General features: G+C 53.8%; 2 protein-coding genes across 2 annotated transcripts; both read right to left on the bottom strand.

The window, feature by feature from the left end:
- Positions 1-378: 378 nt before the first annotated feature.
- On the bottom strand, positions 379-2,313 carry LOC124695691. The gene has a single exon (XM_047228514.1). It carries the CDS (start codon positions 2,311-2,313, stop codon positions 379-381), a length of 1,935 nt encoding a protein of 644 aa, XP_047084470.1.
- Positions 2,314-21,685: 19,372 nt separating this feature from the next.
- Positions 21,686-25,082, bottom strand: LOC124698445 (putative F-box/FBD/LRR-repeat protein At1g78840). The gene is made up of 4 exons (XM_047230932.1): positions 25,039-25,082; positions 22,816-23,761; positions 22,596-22,730; positions 21,686-22,157 (listed from the first exon to the last, which is right to left on the bottom strand). The coding sequence occupies exons 2-4, from the start codon at positions 23,737-23,739 to the stop codon at positions 21,777-21,779; spliced, it is 1,440 nt and encodes a 479-aa protein (XP_047086888.1). The 5' UTR covers positions 23,740-23,761; positions 25,039-25,082; the 3' UTR covers positions 21,686-21,776.
- Between the last annotated feature and the right edge of the window lie 1,315 nt (positions 25,083-26,397).

Below are 26,397 nucleotides of genomic sequence, written 5' to 3'. Positions count from 1 at the left end.
ACCACTCGGTTCCGTTCCATTTCACAACCGAACACATGAATTGGCTCTAGGTGCGGAACGGTTCCGTTCCGTTCCACTCGGTTCTAGAACCGAACACACCCAATATGCTGCTCTGTGTTCCCTCATTGGAGTATGAGCATTTAAGTAGACCACCAAATCATTTCACTTGGTTATAGAGACATTTATCAAACGCATGAACAAAACACACCCAATTGAAAGCATAATCATATACGTATACACAAACTGGAAACAAGCAACCATGTTTCCCCAAGAAAAAACCAAGCAACACGGATGTACTGAACAATTCCTGTTACCACAACTACAGATTCAGGAAAATCATCCATGCGATGCACGTTTCACCATTGCTGTTGCTGACCTTCACCCCTTCAGGTTACGCCGTGATCCGACCCTCGAAAGCGCGGTCATCCTCTTGAGGACCTTGGAGATCTTGGCCAGGCTCGGCTTGCCACCTCCGAAGTTCATCTTCCTGGTGGAGAACTTGAGAGCCTGAAGGCAGCACAGCTGCCTCACTGTACCTTCATCGTCGACATCTTCATCCTCCTCTGACTCACCTTCGTCCACGAGTTCGTCTTGCGCGTTCCCCCTTTTCGCCTTGCTGCCGCCACGCTTCGTGTCGCCGGCAGTGGCGCTGCTTCCCCCGCCTGTCTCGTAGGCCTCCCAGAGCATGTCCATGTCGTCACTGCATGCCCCGACGACGGCGCGGTCGCGGAGGAGCTTGAGCTGGATCCTTTCCTCATAGAGTTTGCACGCCAGCGTCCTCTTCCATTCCTTCTCCTTGCCCGGGGACGCCTCGCCGACGAGGCTCTCCGAAGAGATTCGTGTGTGCACGCGCCGAGCGATGGACGTCGACTTCAGGGGATTCTCCTCATTGGCACCATCCTGCAGGGTTTCAGATTCTTCATCCGCATCCTTGTACTCCTGTTCGCTTAACTCTTGCAGAGGTTCCACATCTTGGCAGTCTTGTTCATCAGTCTGGGTGTCCATGTGTTTCTGCTCTTGCAATTCCGGTCCCGGCTGCACATTCTGTTCTTGCAATTCTTCTTCGGCTTGTTCAATGGGGGCGTTTTCTTCAGGTTCCAGTTCTTTGCTGCATTTTTCGGTCTTCGACTGCAACAATTCCTTGACATCTACAAATTCCTGCTCTGGCTGTTCTCTGTTAGATTCTCCAACGGAAGCAACCTCTTGAGCAAGGTCACTGAAGTTTTTGTTGCAAGATTCCTTCTCTGACTGGTCAGATTCTCCAACAGAAACAATCTCTTGAGCAAGTTGGTTTTCTTTGTTGCAAGATTCGGTCTCCAATTGTATGATTACCTTCACATCCTTAAATGACGACGCCTTCTCCAGACTGTTATCCACCAGAATCTTCTCAAGGGTGTCATCAGGAACTCGCTTCAAATTGCCAGATGTCACGTCTTCCCACTGTCTTATTCGCCGAGAAATCGAGGAATGTGACTTGGGCCACTCACATTTCTTCGTCTCCACCGGCATAGGATCACACTCCAATCTCTTCTCCTCAACCCCACCACTGACTCCACCATCTATCACTGACAAGCTTATACTCTGTACCTCGATGCTTTTCTCCTGCTCTTCTATTTCTTGGACGAATAATGTCTCACTTTGACAGCAATGCTCTGAAGAAGAAGAAGGAGAAGAGACAGGACCCTTGAGATCCTCAGAAACTACATTTTTGTCCTCAATTTTATCCTTGAAGACATCTTCATAGAAATCTTCATGTTCCAAGAAGATCTCTTCTCCAGTTGGACTCTGCAATGTGACCCTGATGCCCTCTTCGTCTTGGGTACCTGACAAGAAGAAGGTCTTCTCTTCCAAGAGAAAGCAAGAACCAGCACTGATGTCGCACAGCTCACCCATGATCTCGCCGACGCGGAGAACCGCGGCGACGTCAGCTGGGCCGAGCACGAAGGAGCAGAGCTGCCCAACCAGGCTGACGCCTCCGCCGTCCGGCCGGAGCTCGGCGCAGAGCGCGGCGACGGCAATGCCGCAGGTCCTCCCGAGTGAGCTCACCCCCGGCCACCCCGTCGTGACGTACGGGCCGGCGGTGACGAGCACAGCCAGGAGCAGAGACGTGGAGACGAGGAGTGGGCAGAAGAAGGAGGCCAGCCAGAGGAGGTAGCGGGAGAAGAAGAGGACGTAGGCGGCGTGGAGCGGGTGTGAGGCGAGGAAGGCCGCGGCGCCGAGCAGGTCGTGGAGGACCGAAAACACCAGCGCATTGCCGCCGTCGCCGTCGACACCGCCAGTACTGTCGCTGTCGATGCGCAGCTGTGCGGCCATTGTCGTCTTCCTCTCCGTCGATCTTGTGCTCCCTCGGTGCCGCCGGGCTTTGTCTGCTATTAGATGCTACCTACCCGTGCCGTTGCTCCTTGGATCGATGCAAGAGGAGGCATTGTGGCTCGTTGTAGTGAGGTTCTCTTCGGCATGGTCTGAGAGGGGAATGGAGGGGAAAGAGATAGATGGAAGGAAAGAGAAAGGGGTGGCAGGGTAAGAATGATTGGGGAGAAGGAGGAGGATGTGCATCATGGTGATTTGGAGCTGTAAATAGTGTAACTTTATCAGGTGAGAAAGTGAGATGTATATCATGTTTGAGCAGTAAAGCAAGTAAAATCGAAAAAAAAAACTTACAGATGATGGAACCGTAAACCCCAACTAACTGTATTGTATACCCCCTTGGCCCCTTCTCGTATTGCTTCACATTGCCTTCCAAGGCTTGTATTGCATGCGTAGCTGAAAGTTCAAGAAGTTTCTGCAAAACCTCACTTCAGGGGAAGAGCACATGCAAATATTTTATTCATCTTGAGAACCAACCTAAGGTTGGGTGGTTAGGAGGGTGGCTGTACCCCCAGCCCACCAGAGTTCAAATCCCAGATTTGATATCTGTGTGTCTCATTAAGGCAGAATATTCATTCAGTGGGAGGCGACGTTCCCGTCGACAGCGAGGCGCCAGTGGTGACTTCGTCAATTTCAAGATCACGCCGGCTCAGTCTTTCGGAGGTGCTCATAGGAGTAGGGTGTGCGTGTGTGCGTTCATGGGGGTGAGTGTATGCGCGTGTATGTGAGCGTCTGCGTTGTACTGTGTTTCTCAAAAAAAAAAAAATTTATTCATCTTCTTCCTCCATTCAAAGGTTAAAATATCCTTTCTAATTCTAAGAGGTGGTTGTCCATTTATACATGGGGTTTATTCTAGGAATATTATCATGAGTGATTCGACACATAAAAGTACATCGATTAATTAATATAAATATTTCGATCAATTAAGATTAATCCAAAACCTTATTGTTTGTTTGTCGTTGCTGCCTAGAAAACCCCTTTGCCTTTGGATGTTCATTACTGCTATAAATGATCTTGATCTTTCCCTAAAAAAAGAATGTACAATGTAAAAGAACTCTTTTTCATCCAAATATTTCGACAAATACGCTTTTTGAAATGAAAGTGCTTTTTTTTCTGGAACCGCCATCCAAAAAGGTACGAGTTGTATGTGAAAGACATCTATTGTGACACACCAATCCTTCTTTCTTGTTTTTCCCAGTATTAGTTTATACTAGTAAACAATTATGAATTATTTTGACTTAATAGTGTCGAATGTGGATAAGACAAGAACTATCTAAAAACATGGTACGCATTATATATTTTTAATAATATACTAGAATACATAGAAATGTAATCATACCATTGAACTAGCAAGACATCAAAATAAAGATTTTATCAACCATGGAAAGCTATCCAAATGCCAAAATGAAAAGCTCTTGTTAAATTCTACTAAGTTTAGAGCGATATCAATCACAGTGGCAAATTGCTTCTTTATTTTAGTGATTGTTAGTTCCATAAACAAAAAATCATGTATAAAAATACATACAAGAGGGACACTCAAATAATTTGACCGATGTGTAGACATAAAAATCTAATGTGGAATGAGGATGAAGATACATATCAAAAAATTCTATTTTTAATAGAACTTTGTCAATGGAAATGTATACTAATAAAAAATAGATTGAAAAAGTAAATAAAATAGGGGCAGTCAATTTAAAATAAGAAGGGATAGTGAATTATTTGACAGTTGACCCCCCAAAAAGGCCATATTCTTAAAAGAAAATAATCCAAAATGGATATAATTTTTTTTCAAGTTCAATTGTTTATTTATATATATCTTATTCCAAAAGTATAATTCCACATTTTCATGCGAGTAAGAGCAATACCCCTAGTGCCTTATGCAATTTCGACTAATTCACCTGACATTATTTCACGAAGACCTATAATACGAACAATCCCATCCCCCAATTGAACTACACGACCAATATTATCAATCCCTACTTTTATATTATATTGTTCAATATTTTTGTGGCTAATTTTATGAATTTTGTTCTTAATATTATTCCTTTACTCAATTGGATTTTTTACAATTGTCTCTTGATTTGGAGTTAGGGACTCATCTATGATCTAATGAATCTACTTTCTTTCATACTCCCAAATCTCACTCTATCTTTTTTTAATTATCGATAATAATTGATGAATTATGAATTTTCCATAACTAAGGGAAGTACTTTACCAACATATGAAGTGTAGTAAAGTAGGAAATTAATCGTCTCATGCTTACTTTAGCTAGTTATTTCGGTTTTCTACTAGCCGTTTTAACTATAACCCCAACTCTATTCATTGGCCTAAACAAAATATGTCTTATTTGAATTGACTGAATAATTCTGAAAAGATTTTTTTTTGGATTGCTGGTAAACTATGCCTCTTTTCCGGACAGTTAGGGACTTTTTTCTTGGTCATTAAGATTTGTGGATAATTTAGAGACTATTTATGGATGTATAGTATCTTTTTTTATCCGCTTGAACACATCAAAATGATCGAAGTTTTTTGTACTGTATTTGGAGTCGTCTAAGGCCTATGTAGGGAATTTTCTCCTTTATCCCCCAAGAAGGCACATTCTTGTAAACACCTTTTTCTCTTGTAAAGCACTGATATGGAGGGAAAAAAGCTGTGTTACACACAATATTACTTTGCTAACTCTGGGAACCAAGTGGGCACAGTTGATGATCACGAGCAAACTTGCGAGCGACAGTTTTTTCAAGACTTCATAAAGCAATTTTGCTCGTACCCGTACAATTATTTACCACTACATTGACATGGTTGCTCGCCAACGGTCTGCACGTTCAGCTACGCTCTGCAGTGGTCATCAAGGTTTTATGTCATAATAAATAACTCCCGTTGGTGTGGTGTGAGCCAAGTGTGAAGGTACAAGACTTGAAAAAACAGAAGAGAATAAGTTCAATGTAATTGCATGGAAGATGCACGAGCTGTCCTGGTTTTGCAAGGACAATTATTCCTTTTTTCTATGTCCAACCACCTTGTACGAGCGGAGGGAACGTTAGAAGTTGGAAATTAGGACATGATGATCCATTAGTTTTTTGACGGTTTGGAAGGCTAGATCGTAGCTAGAGCCAACTAAAAGCGAGGTTAGATTTGCTAGGGTGCCATCTAGTCAAATTTACTTTAAATCCCTGCGGCGATCCTAATCGCTTTCGGCCTTTCACCTTTATGAATTGTATTATGATGTTGATTTGTACCCTCTGCCATCGGCAAAACCACTCATTCTGATCATGAACCATTTGCAGACAGCCAATCCGAATGGTCGCATCGTTCATGCTGTGTGAGCCGCGCTGCAGAGGGTACGAACCTGCATCCCTCGCAACACAAATTATTTGCACAACTCTCCCGCATTCTAGTATTTCGACAGAAGTTCCAGTTGTAGTCCTTCCATCTATAAAATGATGTCGAAGGTTTGTCCAAATTTAGATGTATCATCTAAACTTAGACAAACTTTTGACATCCTTTTACAGATAGAGGTAGTAGTCTTTTTTAAGAAAAAGATCGTGGTAATTTTTTTCCCTCCGTGCTGCAACGGGCAAAACAAATTCAGATCTGATTTATGGTTTCTTCTCCACGCGGGACCAGCGTGCTTCTCTCGTTCTCAAACTCTCATGATCGTATTTGCCGCTGCCAGCCTCTGCCCGTTGCCACAGCTTCTCTTGCAGCGCCTGCGCGTGACTACGCACTATCGTCTACCGCTTCAATAATAGAGGATGTCCGGTGGTCCAAGACAACCTCGTGTGTGTATGTATCTATCTATGAACCTCTAATGCAAATGGCCACTGATTTCACAACGAATCCAAGACAAGTAGTTCTAAACCTGTTTGGGTGAACTACTAGGAAAAAAACATGGCCATTTCATTCCCATGCCCACAGACCAAACAAAAATTACTGCTTCTACCACTGACAAACCATTACACAACTGCGAAACATAAGTAACTGAGCTTCTGAATCTGAACGATAACACAACAGCCAGGTGCATAAACTTTCAGTATCTGGCATATCAGTCAAGCTGTCCAAAGTCCAAACTGAGCTTGCAAGAGAAATAGCACCTACCTGCTCAACCCCAAGCAACCGGCAACCCTAACAAACAGTAGGAGCCATAACTTAGAAGAACAGTTACAAAAGGGATCCCACATTCGCGTTCAGTTTCGCATCAATGCGGCTGTCTTGAAAAGGATGTGATGCCATGCAGCAAATCAAGACCTTGGATGCCATGCCATATTCCCATGCAACGCATGAACAGAAGCCCCAAGGCTCACTTCCCATCTTCTTGTCCTATAAAGCTGGGGGCTAGAGGTAGGAGAGGTGGAAAAGGAGATATGAATTGAACATGGTGGCAACCCCCAGCGCCAACATTGTACCGGACACTAACAGGACGATGCCAGAAAAAGTTCTCAATCATATGCATCTCTTTGTGATCATATATTCATAGGTAGTTCGCGTCTCCAATCCATCACATCACACTGTTATACAGCGTGCATATGCTCAATCAGATCAATTAACACTAGTATGGGAATTAATCAAGCAGTGCCTACGACAGCCATTTCAGGAAACGTTCACTCTAAGCTAAACAAGGCAAACTGAGACGAGCATTACACAGCCTCAGTCAAATGGCTCAAGAGGTGCTCATCCATCCATCGCGGGTTTGTTCTCGTTGGCCTTGGGCCTCTGTTCTGTTGGTGGACATTGCAAAAACTTGCACTAGAGTGGTAGGATTTTGCTATGAAAACAAGTGGTAGTAAATCAAAATTTGAGCGAGAAAATGGTGGTTTTATGCTAAGAACTCCAAAAATAGATGAGCTTTACAAATCCTTAAATGACTCGAGACGTGCCCATTCATTCACCGCAGGTTTGTTCTCCACTGCTCTTCCATTTTCACATCATCAGAAAGATTAAGAAGTTACAAATCACTGCAACCGGGCAGCAAATTAGAAACCAAAATCACCTATAACTATATAAAAAAAAGAACAAGTAGCAAATGCAAAAAATAAAAAATTTGGGTTCCACAAAGCAAAGACATGGAGTACAGTCAAACAGTGCAAGTGGTAAATGCACTGAATAGGCTGCATGGACCCAACTAGGACTTCATTGTTCAGAACAGCAGAAAGTGCCAGGAACTGCCTTGCCTCCCGTCCACAACGGCCTTCTATGCCTTGTCTTCTCACGATGTGTCGGGGGGAAGACCCCGGGTAGGGCAATGGACGCGGAGCAGCCGGCTGGCCACTGGCCGGCTCGCGGCAAATGCCGGCTGAGGAACAGCCGGCTGGCGCCGTGGCCGGCTGGTCCGGAAGCCGGCTGACTCTAGGTCCTAGTCGGCTTGGCTACGGCCGCCAATCGTCAGGCTGGCCGGCTTCTACAAGCCATATCCGATCGGGGGTTTGTACCTCGGACCGACTCGAGGCTGGCGAGTCTTGCACTAGAAGGAACCGGGTTGGTGATCCGGGTTCCCAAAGTCCACGCTGACTTCATCTTCCGTAAAGCGCGGGGCACTGTGGAGCAATACCGCCGGACAGGCCGTCATGGTCCACGTCGATCCGTACCGGCTACGATGGGCGATGGCGACAGGGGACACCTCCTCTCCATACCGCCGACCTTGGCAGCGGATGGGACAAGCCATGAGGCCTCAACGGCTCCCGACGTCACCGCCTCGGGAAGGAGCGGAGCCGGAGCCGGCCAAGCCGGCCGATAGACTATAGGGTCTTATATGTAAAGTGCCGGTGCCTATATAAGCCGCACTACCCCTCTTGTGCAGGGGATCGATCATTCTCACTTCACTTCCACCTTTAGCGCCGCCCCGTGAGAGAGACTCTTGTCTTCCTTAGCCTCCCGAGAGCAGCGGACACGGCTCAAGGAGCAACCTTGTATTGTGAGAGCATCATATACACTCTAGCAGGAGTAGAGGTGTTACCTCCATCGGAGGGCCTCGAACCCGGGTACGTCGCCGTGTCGCTCGTCCCCATACCCGCATCCGGATACCGCCGTGAGATCTCCTAGGAACCACCTTCGTTAGCCACCCTATGGCATATGCCGTGACGATACCACGACATTTGGCGCCCACCGTGGGGCCTTCAGGCATCCTCGGCCGGTGTCTTCATCCGGACGGGCCTCACCATCACCACCGGCGAGCGAGTCGCTTCGGGCTTGATCCGGAGAATCGGCTCCCTCGACCGCGTCGGCGACAACGTCGGCCGCTTCGCCGACCGGCCCTTCCCAGCCGGCGGCAGCGTCATCTCCTTCGGCGGCCACGACGTCTACGTCACCACCGTCGCACCGCCGCGCTACCCGCGGCAGGTGCTGCGCTGCGCAAGCCCTCCTCCGCGAGCCGGCAGTAGCACTCCCGCCGGCCCCGCCGTCGTGCAAGTCATGATGGCTGGCGAGGAGCTCCCCACCAAGAACCCGCGCACCCGCGGCCCCAACCTCGGAGCGCAACGTCGACCCCAACGCCCCCGGCTCGGGCCCAAAGGCGCCCCCACCTCCATCCCGGCCGGACGAAGTCCGGACGAGTTGAGCTCCCCGCTCACCGCAGGCGGCGACGCCGCCACCGTCGAGGCGGACTCGGAAGCACATCGCCGGCTCCTCCTCCAGCAGGCCGAAGAGCCGGCTGCAGCCAAGCGCCGGCCGGCCATCACCCGGCCGTGAGTTCGAGCACGCCCATGGCTTCACGCCAGGCGGCAACAACCCCAGCCGAGCCGGCATGATCCGCAAGCGCGGACGCGGCTTAGGCGCTGAGATCGAGCGCGACGGCGCGGAAGCGCCGACTCCGTCCGCGGAGCTGCCCGTCTACAACACCCCCGACAAGAACATCCTCGCAGCCGAAGCCGCTTCGAAGGAGCTAGCCCTCCTCGAAGGAGAAGAGTTGCGCCGCCAGACGCAGCGCGTAGCTGACCTATGCCGGGCCGCGACCGAGCGGACCAAGGACCCCGTGTATGGTGCTTCGAAAGCTCCTCCCGTCCGCGCTGCTGCAGGCACCAGCAAGGACCCCCACAGAGACACGGCCGAGTCCGCCTCGCCCGCACCAAGCCGGCACAGAGACTCCCGCGACACCCGCGCAGGTTCAAGCCGGACAAGCCGGCTGGACGGCGGCCACAGCGGCCGCAGCCGCCCACCACCAAACCGGAACGAGGAGCATGACTCCGAGCTGGCGGCGCCAAGGCGCCAGCACAGGCCGGCTCCAGAGCGAACCGGCACCCGGCAGCCGGCACGTTCCCGGCTGGGCCCCCGCATCGAGCCCGTCGACGCCAGAGACCGCCTCGATCGGGCTGGTCGAATCCCGCATCGCGGAAGAGGAGGCGCCGGCTTGCCCCAAGTGCTTTGGGCCCCGCATCGCCAACGAGCCCATGCTCGACGGCTTCCAGCCTCCCCGCGACACACCCAAGTACGACGAGCACCGCCAAGCCGGAGGACCGGCCGCAGGACTACTCCACCGCGGTCGGCATCTCCGCAGGCAACAAGCGCCGGGCGGTGCGCTATTCCCCTCGATGCTCGGTCGGCTCGCGCCGCACCGGCTCAACAACCTGCCAGCCGGCAGCATCAACGGCTGGCTTGATTTCGAGGAGGCCTTCATCAGCAACTTCACCGACACCTATCGCCGGCCGGGTTGCCCTCAACAGCTTGAGATGTGCAAGCAGGGCCCGGACGAGACGGATCGCGCGTACCTGACGCGCTGGTGCGAGATGCGCAACTCCTGCGAGGGCGTGCACGAGATCCAGGCCATCAGCTTCTTCATGGGTGGCTGCCTGCCCAACACTATGCTGTGGCACAAGCTGCGCCGCAGCGAGCCCAAGTCCATGGCCGCCCTCATGGCCATTGCCGACAAGTACGCGCTGGCTGAAGAAGCCGGCAAGGCGACGGCTGAACCAGCGCCGACTCCCTCCAGGCGGGACCACCACAAGTCGGCTGAGCACAAGCCGGCAGACGGCGCCTCCCATGGCAGCCGGCGGGACAACTACCGCGGCAAGCGTCACAGCGACCAGCCGGACCGCCGGTACGGCTCCACCCACGTGGCCGCCGTAGCAGACAACGCGGCAGGCGGCAGTCGCCGCCAGAAGCAAGACCGGCAATGGAAGCCGAAGTACACCTTCGAGCAGATGCTCGACTCGCCGTGCAAGTACCACAGCGGCAAGAACCCCTCCAACCACACCACCCGCGACAGCCACTTCATGAAGCGGCTGAACAAGCGGTGAACCTCTCCCGCCTCCACCCCCGCCCCCTCCAGTCGGCGGGCCGGGTGGCGCAGCCGGCGCGGAGAACGCCAACCTCGAGCACCACGAGGCTAACCAAGTGCACCATGGCCGATACCTGGCCGAAGATGCTACCTACATCATCTTCACCTCCGAGCCCGAGGACAAGACGAGCCAGCAGAGCCGTTCCCTCGAGGTCAACGCGGTCATACCGCCGGTCCCCCAAGCACCTAAACCGGTCGAGCAGGCCATCACTTTTGATCGCCGCGACACACCGGCTGTCCCGCCGAAGCCGGGCAGCTACGCCATGGTCCTCGACCCCACCATTGGCACGACTCGGCGCAGCGTGCGTTTTCGCGCGTCCTCATCGACGGCGGCAGCAAGCATCAACATCCTCTACCGCGACACCGCCCGCAAGCTAGGCATCCAAGAAGCCGAGCTGCGTCCCACCCCCACCGTCTTCGATGGCATCGTGCCGGGCCACCGCTGCCAGCCCGATTGGCCGGATCACGCTGGAGGTGATGTTCGGGAAGCCGGATCACTTCCGCACCGAGAAGATCGAGTTCGAGGTGGTGGACCTCGTGAGTCCCTACCACGCGCTCCTGGGCAGGCCGGCCCTGACCAAGTTCATGGCGGTGCCCCACTACGGGTACCTGAAGATGAAGCTGCCCGGCCCCAAGGGGGTCATCACCATAGCCGGCGACTATCGCCGCTCCATGGACTGCGCCACGCAGAGCTCCAAGATGGCCCAGACGCCGGTCATCGCCACCGAGAAGCAGCTCATCCACGACGCCGTCGCCCTCGCCAAGGCCGCGCGAGACGGACATGCCGGCTGCGAGCAACCCGGCTGGGACGACTCACTTCCAGCCGGCCGACAACACCAAGAAGATCCTGCTGGACCCGGCGCAGCCGGACAAGTACGTCACCATTGGTGCCGGCTTGAGCAGGAAATAGGAAAGCGAGCTCACCAGCTTCCTCCGTGAGAATCGGGACATCTTCGCATGGACTCCAAGAGACATGCCGGGCGTGCCGAGGAAGTTGGCTGAGCACCACCTCCACGTCCGGCCTGAAGCCAAGCCGGTGAAGCAGCCTCTCAGGCGCTTCGCCGAAGAAAGAAGGAAGGCCATCTGTGAATAAATCGCCTGGCTGCTGGCAGCCGGCTTCATCATGGAAGTGCTGCACCCGGACTGGTTGGCGAACCCGGTCCTGGTTTTGAAGAAGAACGGCTCCTGGCGCATGTGTATCGACTACACCAGCCCGAACAAGGCGTGCCCGAAGGACCCCTTCCCCTGCCGCGCATAGATCAAGTCATAGACTCGATCGCCGGCCGTGAACTGTTGTCTTTTCTAGATGCCTATTCAGGCTACCACCGGATTCCTTTGAATCCGGATGATCAAATAAAGACTTCGTTCATTACCCCGTACGGGGCTTATTGCTACACGACTATGCCGTTCGGCTTGAAAAACGCAGCGCCACCTACCAAAGGTGCATGCAAAAATGCTTGCAGGATCAAATCGGCGTAAACGTTCACGCATATGTGGATGATGTCGTTGTAAAGACCAAGGAGACGACTACCCTCCTTGATGACTCGAGAGAAACCTTCACCAATCCGAGAAGATTCCGGATGAAGCTCAACCCGGCCAAGTGCACATTCGGCGTGCCGTCCGGCGCAGCTCCTTGGCTACCTCGTCTCTCGGTGAGGGATCGAAGCCAACCCGGAGAAGATCGGTGCCTCGGAGAAGATGGAACCGCCGCGAGTGCCTCAAGGACGTCCGGAAGTTCGCCGGCTGCCCGGCCTCCTTGAGCCACTTCGTCGGCCCGGCCGGGGGAGAAGGCACCGCCCTGTATCAATTGATGAAGAAGGCGGACAAGTTCGTCTGGTCACCGCAGGCGGATGAAGCCTTTCGTGACTTGAAGCGCGTGCTCTCAACCGCGCCAATCCTTGCAACGCCGGCTTCAATGGAGCCGATGCTATTGTACATCGCAGCCACCAACCGAGTGGTTAGCGTTGTCCTGGTGGTGGAATGCAAAGAAGCCGGCAGGGAGCAGCTGGTTCAACGCCCAGTCTATTACCTCAGCGAAGTGCTCTCCCAGTCGAAGCAAAACTACCCCCACTACCAGAAGGTCACCTACGGCGTATACATGGCGGCCAAGAAGCTCAAGCATTACTTCCAAGAGCACCCCATCAAGGTGGTTGCCACAACACCCTTGGCGGAAATTATTGGCAGCAAAGACGCCAACGGCCGGGTTGCCAAGTGGGCTCTAGAGCTAGCCGCCCACACCATCCTCTACGAGCCGCGCACAGCCATCAAGTCGCAGATCCTCGCGGACTTCTTCGTCGACTGGGCCGAGATGCAATACCTGCCGCCCGTGCCGGATTCCACACATTGGAAGATGCACTTTGACGGCTCGAAGATGCGCAACGGCTTGGGAGCCGGCATCGTCATCACCTCTCCCAAGGGAGACCGGCTGGACTACGTCCTGCAGATCCACTTCGCCGCATCCAACAATGTGGCGGAGTATGAAGCGCTCATTCATGGGCTGAAGCTGGCCAAGGAGATTGGCGTGCGTCGCATACTCTGCTTCGGCGACTCCGACTTGGTCATACAGCAAGCATCTGGCGACTGGGACGCGAAGGACGCCAACATGGCCTCATACCGCTTCACGTCCAGCAGCTATCCGGCTTCTTCGACGGCTGCGAATTTCACCACGTGCCACGGGCAAACAACGAGGCAGCTGACACCTTGTCCAAGATTGGCTCAACCCGGCAAGCCATTCCGCCGGGTGTCGCCTTGGCGGTTCTCAAAAAGCCGTCCATCATACCGTCACCGGACTCGGATTCAATATTCGTGCCGGCTGACCCGGGGGCTGCTCAGCCAAACCCGGGGGCTTCATCGCCCAAGTCGGGGGCTAACAAGCCGAACCCGCCGGCTACCATGCCGAACCCGGGGACTTCTCAGTCCAACCCGGGGGCTTCGTCGCCAAACTCGGGGGCTAGCAAGCCAAACCCGGTGACCATGCAGTCGAATCCGGAAGCTCCCACGCGGGAGGCCTTGTTGGTTAGCGTATTCGAGATAAGATGCGTACCTTCATGGGCACAAGAATTCCTCTCCTACCTCACCGACGGTGTGCTGCCTGATGATAGAGTCCAGTGCCAGGGCAGATTGAGAGAAGGGTCAAGGCCTATACAATCATCAACCACCAGCTATACAAACGCAGCCGTAAGTGGGGTGTTCCAGCCGGTGCGTCGAGCCGGCTGAAGGGATTGAACTCCTACGGGAAATCCATCAAGGAGAGTGCGGACATCACGCCTCATCCGCGAGCCATAGTGGCCAAAGCTTTCCGGCACGGTTTTATCGGCCGATCGCGCTCGAGAGACGCGGAAGAGTTGGTGAAGAAGTGCAACGGCCGTCAGCGCTTCGCAAAGAAGAGACACCAGCCGGCTTCCGCCTTGAAAACCATCCCCATCACATGGCCGTTTGCCGTATGGGGCTTGGATATGGTGGGCCCGTTCAGAACAGCGCGAGGCGGCATGACACATCTCTTGGTGATGATTGACAAATTCACCAAGTGGATCGAAGCCAAGCCAATCAAGAAGCTGGACGGCTCCACAGCCGTCACATTCCTCAAGGAAATCATCGTGAGGTTCGGCTACCCCCACAGCATCATCACCGACAATGGCAGCAACTTCTCCCAAGGCATCTTCTCTCGCTATTGCGGGGAAATGGGGATCCGGATGTCCCTAGCCTCTGTGGCGCACCCGGAGTCTAACGGACAAGTGGAGAAGGCTAACGGCTTGGTCCTAGCCGGCATCCGGCCCCGGCTGGTGGAGCCGCTCGAGCGAGCAGCCGGCTGCTAGATCGAAGAGCTGCCCAATGTGCTGTGGAGCCTGCGCACAACGACAAACCGCTCAGTCGGCTTCAAACCATTCTTCCTCGTATACGGGGCCAAAGCCGTCCTGCCGACTGATATCGAGCACGACGCGCCAAGGATCAAGCTCTACACAGAAGCCGAAGCCAAAGAAGCTCGCGAAGATGGAGTCGACTTGGTCGAAGAAGCCCGGCTGCTGGCTGCGTCCAGATCTACTATCTACCAGCAGAGCCTCCGACGCTATCACAGCCGGAAGGTCCAGCCCTTAGCATTCCGAGAAGGAGACCTAGTGCTCCGGCTGGTCCAGCGGACAGCCGGACAAAGATAAACTCGTCATCCCCATGGGAGGGTCCCTTCATCGTGAGCAAGGCAGTAGGCAATGATTCCTACTATCTCATAGATGCCCAAGAGGCTAGAGAAAACAAGCCGGACAAGGCTGACGAGGAGAATAAACGTCCCTGGAATGTCAACTTGCTCCGCCCATTTTACACTTGAGAGCAGGAATGTATGTATCCCTTGTATCCCTTTTGTAAGCTGTGAAAAAGCATGCGCCAAGAGCGCCGTCTCCGACAAGCTTTTCGCGTACTCTACTTTGTTCCGCCAATTGGCTTAAACCCTCTCACGCGGCCGGCTCAGTAATGTGATCTGGTTTCCGACAGCCGGCTTCCGATCCGGCTACAGACCGCAACCCGGCTATCCGGCTGGCGGGAGTAAGGCCTAGGGAACCGGCACGCGAAAGACGACTAATGGAAAGAGTAAAAGAGAATTGACTTGCAACTTTTCACAAAAGTGCCGGATTGCCGAAATCGGCTCGTTCGACTAAAATACTGTCGGCCTCACCCAGCGGCCCGCTCTTGATCCGGCGACGGATCGCAAGTCGGACGTACGACCGGCAAGAGCAAAGCCAAAGAGTGGGGCGGATGGGAAAAAGCGAACAAGTCGAAAGAAAGCAAGTCGGCACACAAATGATTAACAAACACATTAAAGTGTGACATAATAAAAGGACGATAATATTCATACATATGCACCCGGCATCCCGGGATTTAACAAATTGTCTTGGCAAAAGCAACAACAAAGACAGGTAAATTAAGCACCGGCTGGAGGAGGACCAGCCGGAGGAGCATCAGCGGAGCCGGCTGCCGGGTCGTCCCCAGGCGCATCTTCCGCCTCCTCATCTTCCATCTCCTCATTCTCGTCGTCAGACGGCGGGTTCGGGTCCGCAACGAAGAGGCCTTTGTCGACAAAGTCGGCGATGGCGCTGGCTTGGGCAAGCCGGGCAGTCTTGTATTCGGCCGGGAGCTTGTCCTCCACGCCGGCTCGCCGGTACTCGAGCTGCCCAAGGTCCACCTCGTTGTACCAGGAGAGGACAAATGACAGCGCCATGTCGGCTCCAGCGCGCGTGGCAGACTCCTTCCAGTCGAGGAAGCGATCCGGCGCCCGCTCCAGCCAGGAGATGAGGTTGGAGAGATCTTGCGGCACCGCCTCCGTGGGCCACAGCATCTGGACCAGCTCCTCAGCCGCCTTCCGGAGCTCCCAGCCGAGCTTGGTGATGGGCTCGACGCGGGCAGCCATGGATGCCATGTAGTCTTCCATGGTGAAGTACTCCGAGCTGCCCTCGCCAGTCGCCCGCCTCCTAGCCTCGCGCGCAACGCCAACGGCTGCCAACGCCGCATCTTGCACCTCCGGGAAGGCCGCTGCAAAGAAGAAGTACGTCAGAAATCGTCAAAGCCGAAATAAGCTGAAAAATGCGAATTTTCGAAGTCCTAAAGTAGGCCTGGCGGCAGCCGGCAAGAGCCGACTGCCCCCAGCCCGAAGATGGAATTTTCAAAGGAGAAAAGGAAAAGCCTGGCGGCAGCCGGCAAAAACCGACTGCCCCCAGCCCGAAGATGGAGATAGCGAAAAAATCAGAGTTTCTGCTGCCGGCTGCCAACCTAAGCCGGCAGCCGACAGCCGAAAGCCAGCAAAGGGAAAGGAAGAAAGAAGGAATGCACTCACCCGACAGGCCGCGGTCGAGCGCGCCAATCCCGTCCACCCAAATCTTGGCGGTGGCCGACAGCTCCGTGGTCTTGGTGGTGACCTCCTCCTGAAGCGCAAGCCGCTGCTTCTCCACCTCGGTCAGCCGCCGGCTCAGGTCCTCCACCTTCTCCTTCTCAGCCGTCCTGAGGAGGGCAAGCTCCTTGAGGTGGTTCTCCTCAAGCCGGCGCAGCCGCGCTAGCTCCACCTCAGCCACCTTAAGCTTGGCGGCAGCAGATCGGCCCGCCTCCTCGCTCTCGGCGCACTGAGCGCGAGCAGCCCGAAGATCCGCCTCCAGCCGTGGGACCTTGGCGGCTTCAGCTGCAAGGCAGCCAGAAAGAAGCGTCAGCCAACCAAGACTAAAGAAAGAAGACACCAAGTCGGAAGGAGAAAGATCTTACCCTTGACGGCCTCCAGCTCGCGAGCCAAGTTGGCCCGGTCAAGCTTGGCCTTGTGGTAGTGGGTCACGGCGCGGTTGTACAAGTTGGTGCGCCGCTCCGCCACAGCCTAAGGAGAAAGAAATCAGTCAACTAGACGAAACCCGGACCGGCTCCGAGCAGCCGGCCCATGCCTCGGAGGGCTACCAGGATAATAACCAAATTGAAAAACAGATGAAGCGCTTACCTTGCTGGCTTCCTCCACCTTGGCGACGTTGGCCGCGGTCTCGGCAGCCCTGGCCTTGAGGTTGGCCTGCAAGCCGGAGAAGAACATCTTCACCGACGCTTGGCCTGGGTTCCCCTCCCGGCTGGTCACCTCGTAGGAGTCCGCGCTGAGCCACGCTTGCTCCATAGTGCCAGCCGAGCCAAGGCTGGAGTCGGAGGCGGACGGCACGTGCAGCAGCCGGGCGCCCTTGGCCACATGCAGGCTCCCCAACGGCGCCGACGGGGCTTCCGTCCTCACCAGCGCGCGCGAGTCGGCGTCCTCCATGCGCGCCGGCTCATCCCTTGCCGGCTCCCGCCTGGCCGGCTCCTCCCTTGTCGGCTCCGGCGGTGGCGGCGCTCCGGGCGAAGCAGTTGGCCCAGTCGGCGCAGCCATCTCCGGCGCCCGAGGCTCCCCCTCCGGACTCTCCTCCAACACCACCACGCGAGGCCCGGCTCCGGCTCCGGTCGCAGGCGGCGCAGCCCTGCTGGCTCCGGCTCCGGTCGAAGGCGGCATGCCCCGGCCGGCCCCAGCGGCTGGGTCCAGAAGACGAGCACGGCGCGGGAACATGTCGTCCAGCGTCGGCTGGCGCGTCGGCTCGGCCCGCGTGCCGCGGCCAGGCGCTGAAGCCAGTGGCACAGCGAAGGAAGGCGCCCCTGCGGGAGGCGGAGTACCCGCAGGCGGCGGCGGCGTAGGCGCGCGCGACGGAGGCTGTGGCGTCGACTCCCTCCTTTGTCGCGGAAGCGGCGACACGACACGCGGGGCTTGCCGGGAGCCGCCGCCCTGAGCGAACTTGATGGGGGCCCTAGCCGAACAAATAAGAAAAAGATAAGCATAAAGAGTAAGGAAAGAAAAGGAATCAAACAAGAGAAAAAGAGAACTCACCCGGCCCGCTCCGGAACCTTCTTCGGCTGCTGCCGGCGGAGCTCTTCGCCTTCGCCTCCAAGGCGACGGTGGAGCGGGGGTCGCCGACCCGCTTCTTCCCCTTGGGCGCCAAAGTCGCCGTGGTGCTTGGCGGCCTCGCGCGCAGGGGCACGGCGGGGATTGGCCCCGTGGCGGACGTCGCCGGCTCGTCGTCCTCCTGCTGCTCTGGCGAAGGAGGCGGATTGTGCTCCCCCTGGCCGCCTAGGTCAGACGCCTGCAGCAGGTCGTCGTCGCCGGCCTGATCGCCGGCTTGGTCAGCCGGACCAGCGTGATCCGGCGTCCACCTCCTTGTCGCCAGGTCGCCGTCCTCGACGTTTTGGCGGTCGAAGAGCTAGAAAAACAGAAGACGTAAGCAAACAGCAAGCCGGAAGTCGGCAGAAAGAGAAAGAAGTCGGCCAAGCAGCCGCAAGCCGGAAGTCGGCCAGAACAACAAGCTTACCAGCTCGGGCGGCAGGTCCCTCGCTGCGGGCGCCAGCCCGTAGTTCCGACTCCTCGAGCATGTTCGCCTTGGTGATGTTGTTCACCCGGCGGGCCACCTGGGCCTTGGTGAGCGGCGCCTTGGACGTCCGGGTCGGGTCGAACCGGCTGGACATGTGCCCAATCTTGTGGGTGCGCATTTGGAGCGGCAGCACCCGGCGCTCGGCGATGGTGCAGAGGAGGTCCTCGGCGGTCAGCCCGTTCCCGACGGCCGCCCCCAGGAAATCCCAGAGTTGGCTCACCTCCGCGTCCGGGTCCGTCGTGCGGGCGTTGTAGCCCCAGTTGATCCGGCCGACTGGAGGAGCCGGATTGAACTCTGGCAGATTGATCCGGTCGAAGAGCGGGCTCTCGTTGCGCACGTAGAAGAATGACATCTGCCAATTCTTCACCGAGTCAACGGTTGGAATCTTGGGGAAGGGCGTACCCGGCCGAGAGTAGATCGAGGCGGCGCCGCAGGTCCGCAGGTGGCCGTCGGTGGTCTGCGCCTTGATAAAGAAGAGCCGGCTCCAGAAATCTATGTCTGGCCACAAGCCGGCGTACGCCTCCATGAAGGCCACGTAGCAGCTGAGGAGGACGCAGGCGTTGGCCGGCAAGTGGTGCGGCTGCAAGCCGAAGTAGTCGAGGAAGTGGCGGAAAAAGTTGGACGCCGGCAGGCCCAACCCACGGTCGAGGTGCGCGCCGAAGACGACGCGCTCGCCGGGCTCCGGCTTGGGCTCCACCTCCGCGCCGGGCGCCCTCGTGGCCACCGTCGATGGGATCCGGCGGAGGCGCACCAGGCGCTCGATGTCGTCGTCCCTCATGTACGACCCCCTCCAAGATCCGCTGGCGGAGGCCATTGACGAAGAAGAAGAAGAAGAGGACCACGAGAGGCGAAATGGAGAAGAGGAACCTCGCGAGGCCGGCGGCGACGGCGGCGGCGAAGGGCGCACGGTTGAAACGCGGGGCCCCGTGGCGCCGGCTCGACGGAGTGGCGGCGCCGGCTTGACGGAGATGCGCTCGCCGGAGTTCGCCAGTGAAAAACGTTCGCCGGGGCAGCGAGGAGCTCGAGCGCGAGGAAGAGCGGAGCGAGAGCACAAGCGGAGCAAGGACGCGAGGAAGAAGAAGAAGTGCGAAAGTGCCGCCTCGATCCCCCCCGCGAGGCATTTATAGCCGGCCGGGGTGGACGGTTGGCCTCCAAGTGGCGGACGTGGCCACGTCGCCCGGATCTTCTGCGCCATAACTCCCCCCACGACCGCTGCGGTTACCAGAAACTGCCACACCACGTCGCCCACAACCGCACCGGATCCGGAGGAGACATTGATGTGACCAGACGAACCGGCGGCAGAGCCCTGACGTCAGACCGGTCAAGTCGGGTGCAGGACCCGAGGCGGCGGAGACTCCGGCGCGCCGCAAGCCGGAGCCGGACATTAAGTTCAACTCAGCCCAAAATTTGCCCAGCAAGGCGGAGATATCGCCAAAACTTGTGAGAAAGCAAAAGCTGCATAAGTGCAAATAGTGGCCGGCTAGGAGCAGCCGGCCGGAACGAGCCGGATGAGGGCGCAACCGGCTGAATGGAAATTCTCAGTCGGCCCCTCCAAGTGCCGTCAAGTATATTCGAGAAGCCAGGAAAACCTGCCTAGGTCCTTCTAAACGCAGGACCTTGCCGACTTCGGGGGCTAATGTCGGGGGAAGACCCCGGGTAGGGCAATGGACGCGGAGCAGCCGGCTGGCCACCGGCCGGCTCGCGGCAAAGGCCGGCCGAGGAACAGCCGGGCCGGCGCCGTGGCCGGCTGGTCCGGAAGCCGGCTGGCTCCTAAGTCCTAGTCGGCTTGGCTACGGCCGCCAATGCTGTAGCTGGGCCGGCTTCTACAAGCCATATCCGACTGGGGGTTTGTACCTCAGACCGACTCGAGGCTGGCGAGTCTTGCACTAGAAGGAACCGGGTTGGTGATCCGGGTTCCCAAAGTCCACGCTGACTTCATCTTCCGTAAAGCGCGGGGCACTGTGGAGCAATAGTGCCACGCGCCGGACAAGCCGTCATGGTCCACGTCGATCCGTACTGGCTACAGTGGCTGATGGCGACAGTGACACCTCCTCTCCGTACCGCTGACCTTGGCAGCGGATGGGACAGGCCATGAGGCCTCAACGGCTCCTGACGTCACTGACTCGAGAAGGAGCGGAAGCCGGAGCCGGCCAAGCCGGCCAGTAGACTATAGGGTCTTATATGTAAAGTGCCGGTGCCTATATAAGCCGCACTACCCCCTCTCGTGCAGGGGATCGATCATTCTCACTTCACTTCCACCTTTAGCGCTGCCCTGTGAGAGAGACTCTTGTCTTCCTTAGCCTCCCAGGAGCAGCCGGACACAGCTCAAGGAGCAACCTTGTATTGTGAGAGCATCATATACACTCTAGCAGGAGTAGAGGTGTTACCTCCATCGGAGGGCCTCGAACCTGGGTACGTCGCCGTGTCGCTCGTCCCCATACCCGCATCCGGATACCGCCGTGAGATCTCCTAGGAACCACCTTCGTTAGCCACCCTATGGCATATGCCGTGACGATACCACGACACGATGCAGGTGCCCTTGCCTCTCCACCACGGTGCGATATCTGCGGCTATCGTCGCCGTGAAGAAGTACCATTCTTGCTTCTCCCCGGTGGTAGCAGGGAGCTGTTAGCCTGCAATCTAGATTTAGATGGCGAGGAGCCGAGGAGCTTGTCATCCACGGGGAACTCCCTGAAACGTTACAACTAGGGACCACCAAGAATCAGACCACTCTTAACGCTATGAAGATGCAAAGCTGTGAAAACGAAGCAGAATGAAATTGAAAAAAAATCAATGTCTAGTTCACGATAAGCTGGTAACAGATTTTGCCCTCAATTTTGGCAAACGAAGATGTAGCTCTTCCGCATGCACTTCTGCGGAATTCTCCACCACTCCGGCAAACTGAAACATCGCAGGACACATGCACTTTCACACCGAAACAGGATAAAAATTCCCAGGTTCCGCCCAACAGTTTGGCAAACAAATATAGATCTCACATGCAATTTCAAACAAATATGCTGACAAAACATTGCAATCAAACAAATGTGCATAAAATGCTGCAATCGGACCAATATGCTGCCAAAACATCACAACACGCAACCAGGGGCATTTCGGTTTTCAACTACTATGTGCCAGAAGGTACCAATTGTTGCGTACACAAAAGATCATTACAGATAAACACATTTAAATGTTTGGATCAACATAGAGGAGAACACAACCAGACGTCACATGAAAGGGCATCAAACAGGTCGGCAGCACTTACACAGCGAGCTATCAAAAGGATCAGCCATCCACATATCATGGATGTGCTTGTTATAGTAAAGTTCGCACAATCCACTATCACGTTCAAAATGAAATCTAGCATCTCTAGAAGCTTTCCTATCCAGTTGTAGCCGCCTGCGTTCATTAGCCATCCATTTCTTGTTGAAACTAACACAGACGCCAAATTTCATTACCTTGAGCACCTTTGCATTCAAAACAAAGAACTTGGCGAAGTTAACATCTGGTCTCTTGCCTTGATAGGTGTTTAATACTATTACTTTGAGATGGAGTTCAAGGCATTCCATAGGATCAAGTGTGTCATATTGCCGCACATTCTCAATATCTTTGTAAGGACATGACTGCAAAAGAACAAATTAAGTATAGTGGCCACTTAGGTCGCAGTAAAAAGGTAATTTATTGTGCGGAATATAGGAGTAACTTCCTCATGCCTGGCATCTAATCACATCTGCATTACTTGCATGATGTGTGAACTAAGAATTATTGAATTTTTTTTTCCTCAATACTGCTTTCAACTTACAAAAGTGTCTTCCTTTTAACTCCAAAATCTCCTACATGTTGTTTTGACTAGATTTGTCGTCGTAAGATTTGGGTAAAATTACCAATGAATACTTTCTGGAAGTTAATCACACCAAAAATGTAATAAACATTTTTACTGTATGTCACATACTAGCATACAGACAGATATATGACTGATGAAATTTATAACAGCTTTGAATAGGTTTAACTCCGGTCTAATTTTACACCTGCAGTGATTAACATTTAACAACAAAGGTTACCTGGATGTATAGCTTCTCCATGCAGGGAAAGCATCTAAGGAGTCCAACAATCGAGTCCAGATTGGGACCAATGGATTGTAGAACCAAGATTTTCACTTTGCGCATGGACGCAATCAAGCTGATGGGGACCATTTCCTGGAGAAAACCGACAGACATCAAGAAATTGCAAATAGGAATGCCCAGATGCATGCCTATCACAGAAGGAGAAGGCTTGTTCTACCTTAACAATTATGCTTCCAAGCACAATTCTGGAAATTCCGCTGGACAGGTATCCAAACACCATCAATTCCGGCGCCGCGATGACCCTGATTCTTCTCGGGCCACCCTCTGCTCCAAATGGAACCAATCTCTCAAGGCAAGGTGCATCCTCAATGATAAGCTCCTCGAACACAATATCTGTTTCAGAAATCCGATAAGAAACAGAGACACCAATACTCCGAAGAGTCGGTGAGACGATCCGGACGCTGCTGAACCCATGGAGCTCCTCAAGCTGAAGGCTCTCGAGCATAGTACAGCCAGCCAACAGATGGTGGATGGCTGCCTCCGAGATGGTAACATTCCAGAGCTTGAGGTGCTTCAGCCGAGGGAGAAGAAGCGCAGGGGCAGCATTAATCTCGGGGAAATCACAGCCGCCGATGCTGGCGAAGCGCAGGGTAGGCGCGAAGCGAAGAGCAGACGGGGGCAGCGGGCGCGGTGGCATGATGGTCCCATAGAACTCAAACTCCTCGAGGCCATCAAGCACGGGGGATCGGAACCAGCTGTCGAACTTGGAGTACAGGTCATGGCGGAGGCAGATGTTGTCAAGAGAGAGGCGGCGAGCTGGGCCAAGGTGTGTGGCAAGGATGTTGGAGACGATGGGGATGAACTTGCGTTCTTGTACGGAAAGGTTGAGGTCTACGGAGAGGTTGAGCGGGGCGGAGCGCCAAAGGTGGCGCCACCGTGAGGAGAGAAGGGTTGTCCGTGCGGCGTCCTTGATGGGAAGGAGGGAGATAATGCTGCCGAGGATCTCATCGGGGAGGCGGCTGATGAGTTCGAGATTTACATCATCTCCGCTGCCAGCACCATCCCTGATCGCTGGAGGTTCTTGCAATTCGGGCTCGTCACACCTCCGCTTCTTGGATTCTGATGCCACTACATTGTCCATGGCCACCGGCACGAAAAAAGATCTGCATAAGAACAAAAGCACATTTACTAAAGAAGAGCACAATAACACAAGTACTTTCCCTACCACACCATGGGACATTTCATCCACGAAGCGTACAATATCACTTTATATGAGTTTGTAATGCAAAGAGTTCAAAGATGTAAACACATCACAAAAATTAACTTTGATTTAGGAAACTAGGCCGTTCTTTACCTACAAAGCATGTGCAGTGCCAAACGCAAAACAGCTCATTTTGCATATACTGCCATGCACGAACATTATTCACATATAAAATAAAATAAAATAAATGTTGGGTTTCATATCTAACCTACCCCAACTAGCCATACCAGAACATTATTCACATATACAAATTTTAAAAAATGACTAAAACTTTTGATACAATGTGTGAAGCTGCTGATTGCAGTGGCTGTAGGAATTTTCTTAGCAACCAAATAATCGGTAGTATCTCTAACTTGATGATACAAACATGCTATGAGCACATAATGATCTAATTGATGTCATGCACTGATCCAAACATGTGATTCTCTTGGAAATACACAAACTGGTTGGATGTGATAGCAAATTTTTAATGTGTTGCACAAGCTTCATCCCGGAAAGCACAATATTTTGTATGAGCATCATCTCAGAACCACAATAACAAGCATATATCAGAGATTCATGAAACCATTATATGTTAGGTTGTCCATATGTAACAAGTTTTCAGTTTGAGCTAAATATTAACCAGATTTTGCCCAACACTTGGGCAAACAAAAAGATTGCATGACACATTAAATGTCTAGTTCATGATAAGCAATAATCCCAGTTTTTTGCTGACCACTTCGGCAAACCCAAACATAGCTCTTTTACATGCACTTCCCAAGACCAAATAGCCCCAGATTTTGCCCAAGATTTTGCCAAAGTAAACCATTACATGACACCATACAAGAAATCTAATAGATTGCACTGTGAATGTACTAGAAAATTATTACCTAAATGTTCTTTAGCTGAATAATCACATGAAATCAGTGACCAACTCTAAAGAATGGAAAATAAGAAATTATTGGGGGGACGCAGAAGTTTTTATACATATATTCCCCATTTTTGGAACCCCTATCTCCTGTGGAGCATAGCTCCCACCCTACCTCTCCCATTTTTAGTTACTGCCCTGAGGCCTACATACCCGCCCCCTCTACTTGGTGATGAACCTGCTGAGACCGAGGTCTATAAACCAGTGTGGATCTCTGTAAGGAAGCGATGGGGGACTAAAGATACTTCAGCTCTGTCACGGGTAGCTCTTACCAGAATAGCCGACGGCCGGTGCCTCCCCCGCGCGTCGCCGGCGCATGAAAGGACGGAAATGGCGCCGCCGATGCGCCTTGCCTCCGTCTCCCTCCACCCCCTCCTCGGTTGCTGGTGCCGGTGGCTCACCCTCGACCTCGGTCGATTAACTACCGCACCAGCCTCGAACTAGCCGGTCTGATGGTGATGGAGAGAAGAAGTCTCGGCGGTAGAGAAGGCGGCGGCGCTGGGCTCCGATTTGTGTGGGAGTGCTGCGCGTCGGGCCAAAAGGATTGCAATTGAATGGGCCTTCGACAGAAGGGCCTTCTGCGGAACAGGCCCACGGGTACAGACGTCCAAGCCGACGTTTATTCTCCTTGTTTCATTGTTTCTGAAACTGAAATTATGTTTCATTGTTTCTCCAGCACATGTCAAGTGTCCCAAATCAGAAGCTCAACGAAAAGAAGAAATTTATCCATCACCCTTGCTTGACTTCGCCACTTCTCCCCTTCTCCTGAGACATGCGGCATGGGAGGCGACTCCGTTTGGTCACATCTCCCTCCGCTTGCCACTAAGGAAACATGAGAGAGGGGACCCCGTTCCTCAGCTCTAGCTTGGTATTTACGTATTGAGTTAGTATGTCGTGGCGCACCATTGGGATGGTGGGAGTGGCACCCGGGCGATTAAATCTACCTCCGCTACACTGCCACAACGGTGGTATTCTTCATAGCGGCGTCTCGTAGTTGATTGCATTGTGTGCTTGCCAACCCTTTAGATTGGCAGCGTTACGGTTCGTAGATAGCATCACAGAGGCGACGGCAGCTCCATCAGATGTGTATGTTTTCTTGCTCTATCCATGTTGTTGCAACATTATCTTCAGCGCCATGGTGGAGCAAGGAGGATTTGTTCAGGTGTTGCCTCGCGAGTACGACATGTAGTTGTGGTGGTGCCATCGTGTGGTTGAAGATGGCGACCCTAAAGTTTGGAACGTGCTTCGTGGATAGTGGATCTAGTGTGATATCTCGACTACGTGTCGACGGAAGGAGATGGATCTGGGGCCGGGAAAGCACGAGGAAGATTCCTAGCCGACATGCCATAGTAGTATGTGTATCGCAGTGCGTGGTAGGCCTGATCTTCAGTTAAAAACCCTTGATGGTGTTGGTGCTTCTCAGTTCTCACTACAAAGGAAAGTCTCCCATACCTGGCGACTTTTTTTGGACGACACAAGAGAAAAGTAAATGCAAAATTATTTTTGGTTGATAGATGGTCCGTGGCTAATTAACACGCGGACGTAGCTTTGTTTATCGTTGCGATGTGTTATTTGGGACGTCTATATGTACCGCAAATTATTTAGATGAGGGGTCTACCGTGGTTTTCACT

Source organism: Lolium rigidum, chromosome 3 (assembly GCF_022539505.1).
Source record: "Lolium rigidum isolate FL_2022 chromosome 3, APGP_CSIRO_Lrig_0.1, whole genome shotgun sequence".
Taxonomy (NCBI): domain Eukaryota; kingdom Viridiplantae; phylum Streptophyta; class Magnoliopsida; order Poales; family Poaceae; genus Lolium; species Lolium rigidum.
This window is presented reverse-complemented; position numbering and strand designations above follow the sequence as displayed.

Bases quoted from the DNA above. Each gene is read 5' to 3' on its own strand.
- LOC124695691 (XM_047228514.1), bottom strand. From the start codon at position 2,313: ATGGCCGCACAGCTGCGCATCGACAGCGACAGTACTGGCGGTGTCGAC.
- LOC124698445 (XM_047230932.1), bottom strand. From the start codon at position 23,739: ATGGACAATGTAGTGGCATCAGAATCCAAGAAGCGGAGGTGTGACGAG. The intron at 22,731-22,815 runs GTAGAACAAGCC...GGTTTTCTCCAG, and splicing joins TTGGAAGCATAATTGTTAAG to GAAATGGTCCCCATCAGCTT. The intron at 22,158-22,595 runs GTAACCTTTGTT...GTTCTTTTGCAG, and splicing joins TGGAGAAGCTATACATCCAG to TCATGTCCTTACAAAGATAT.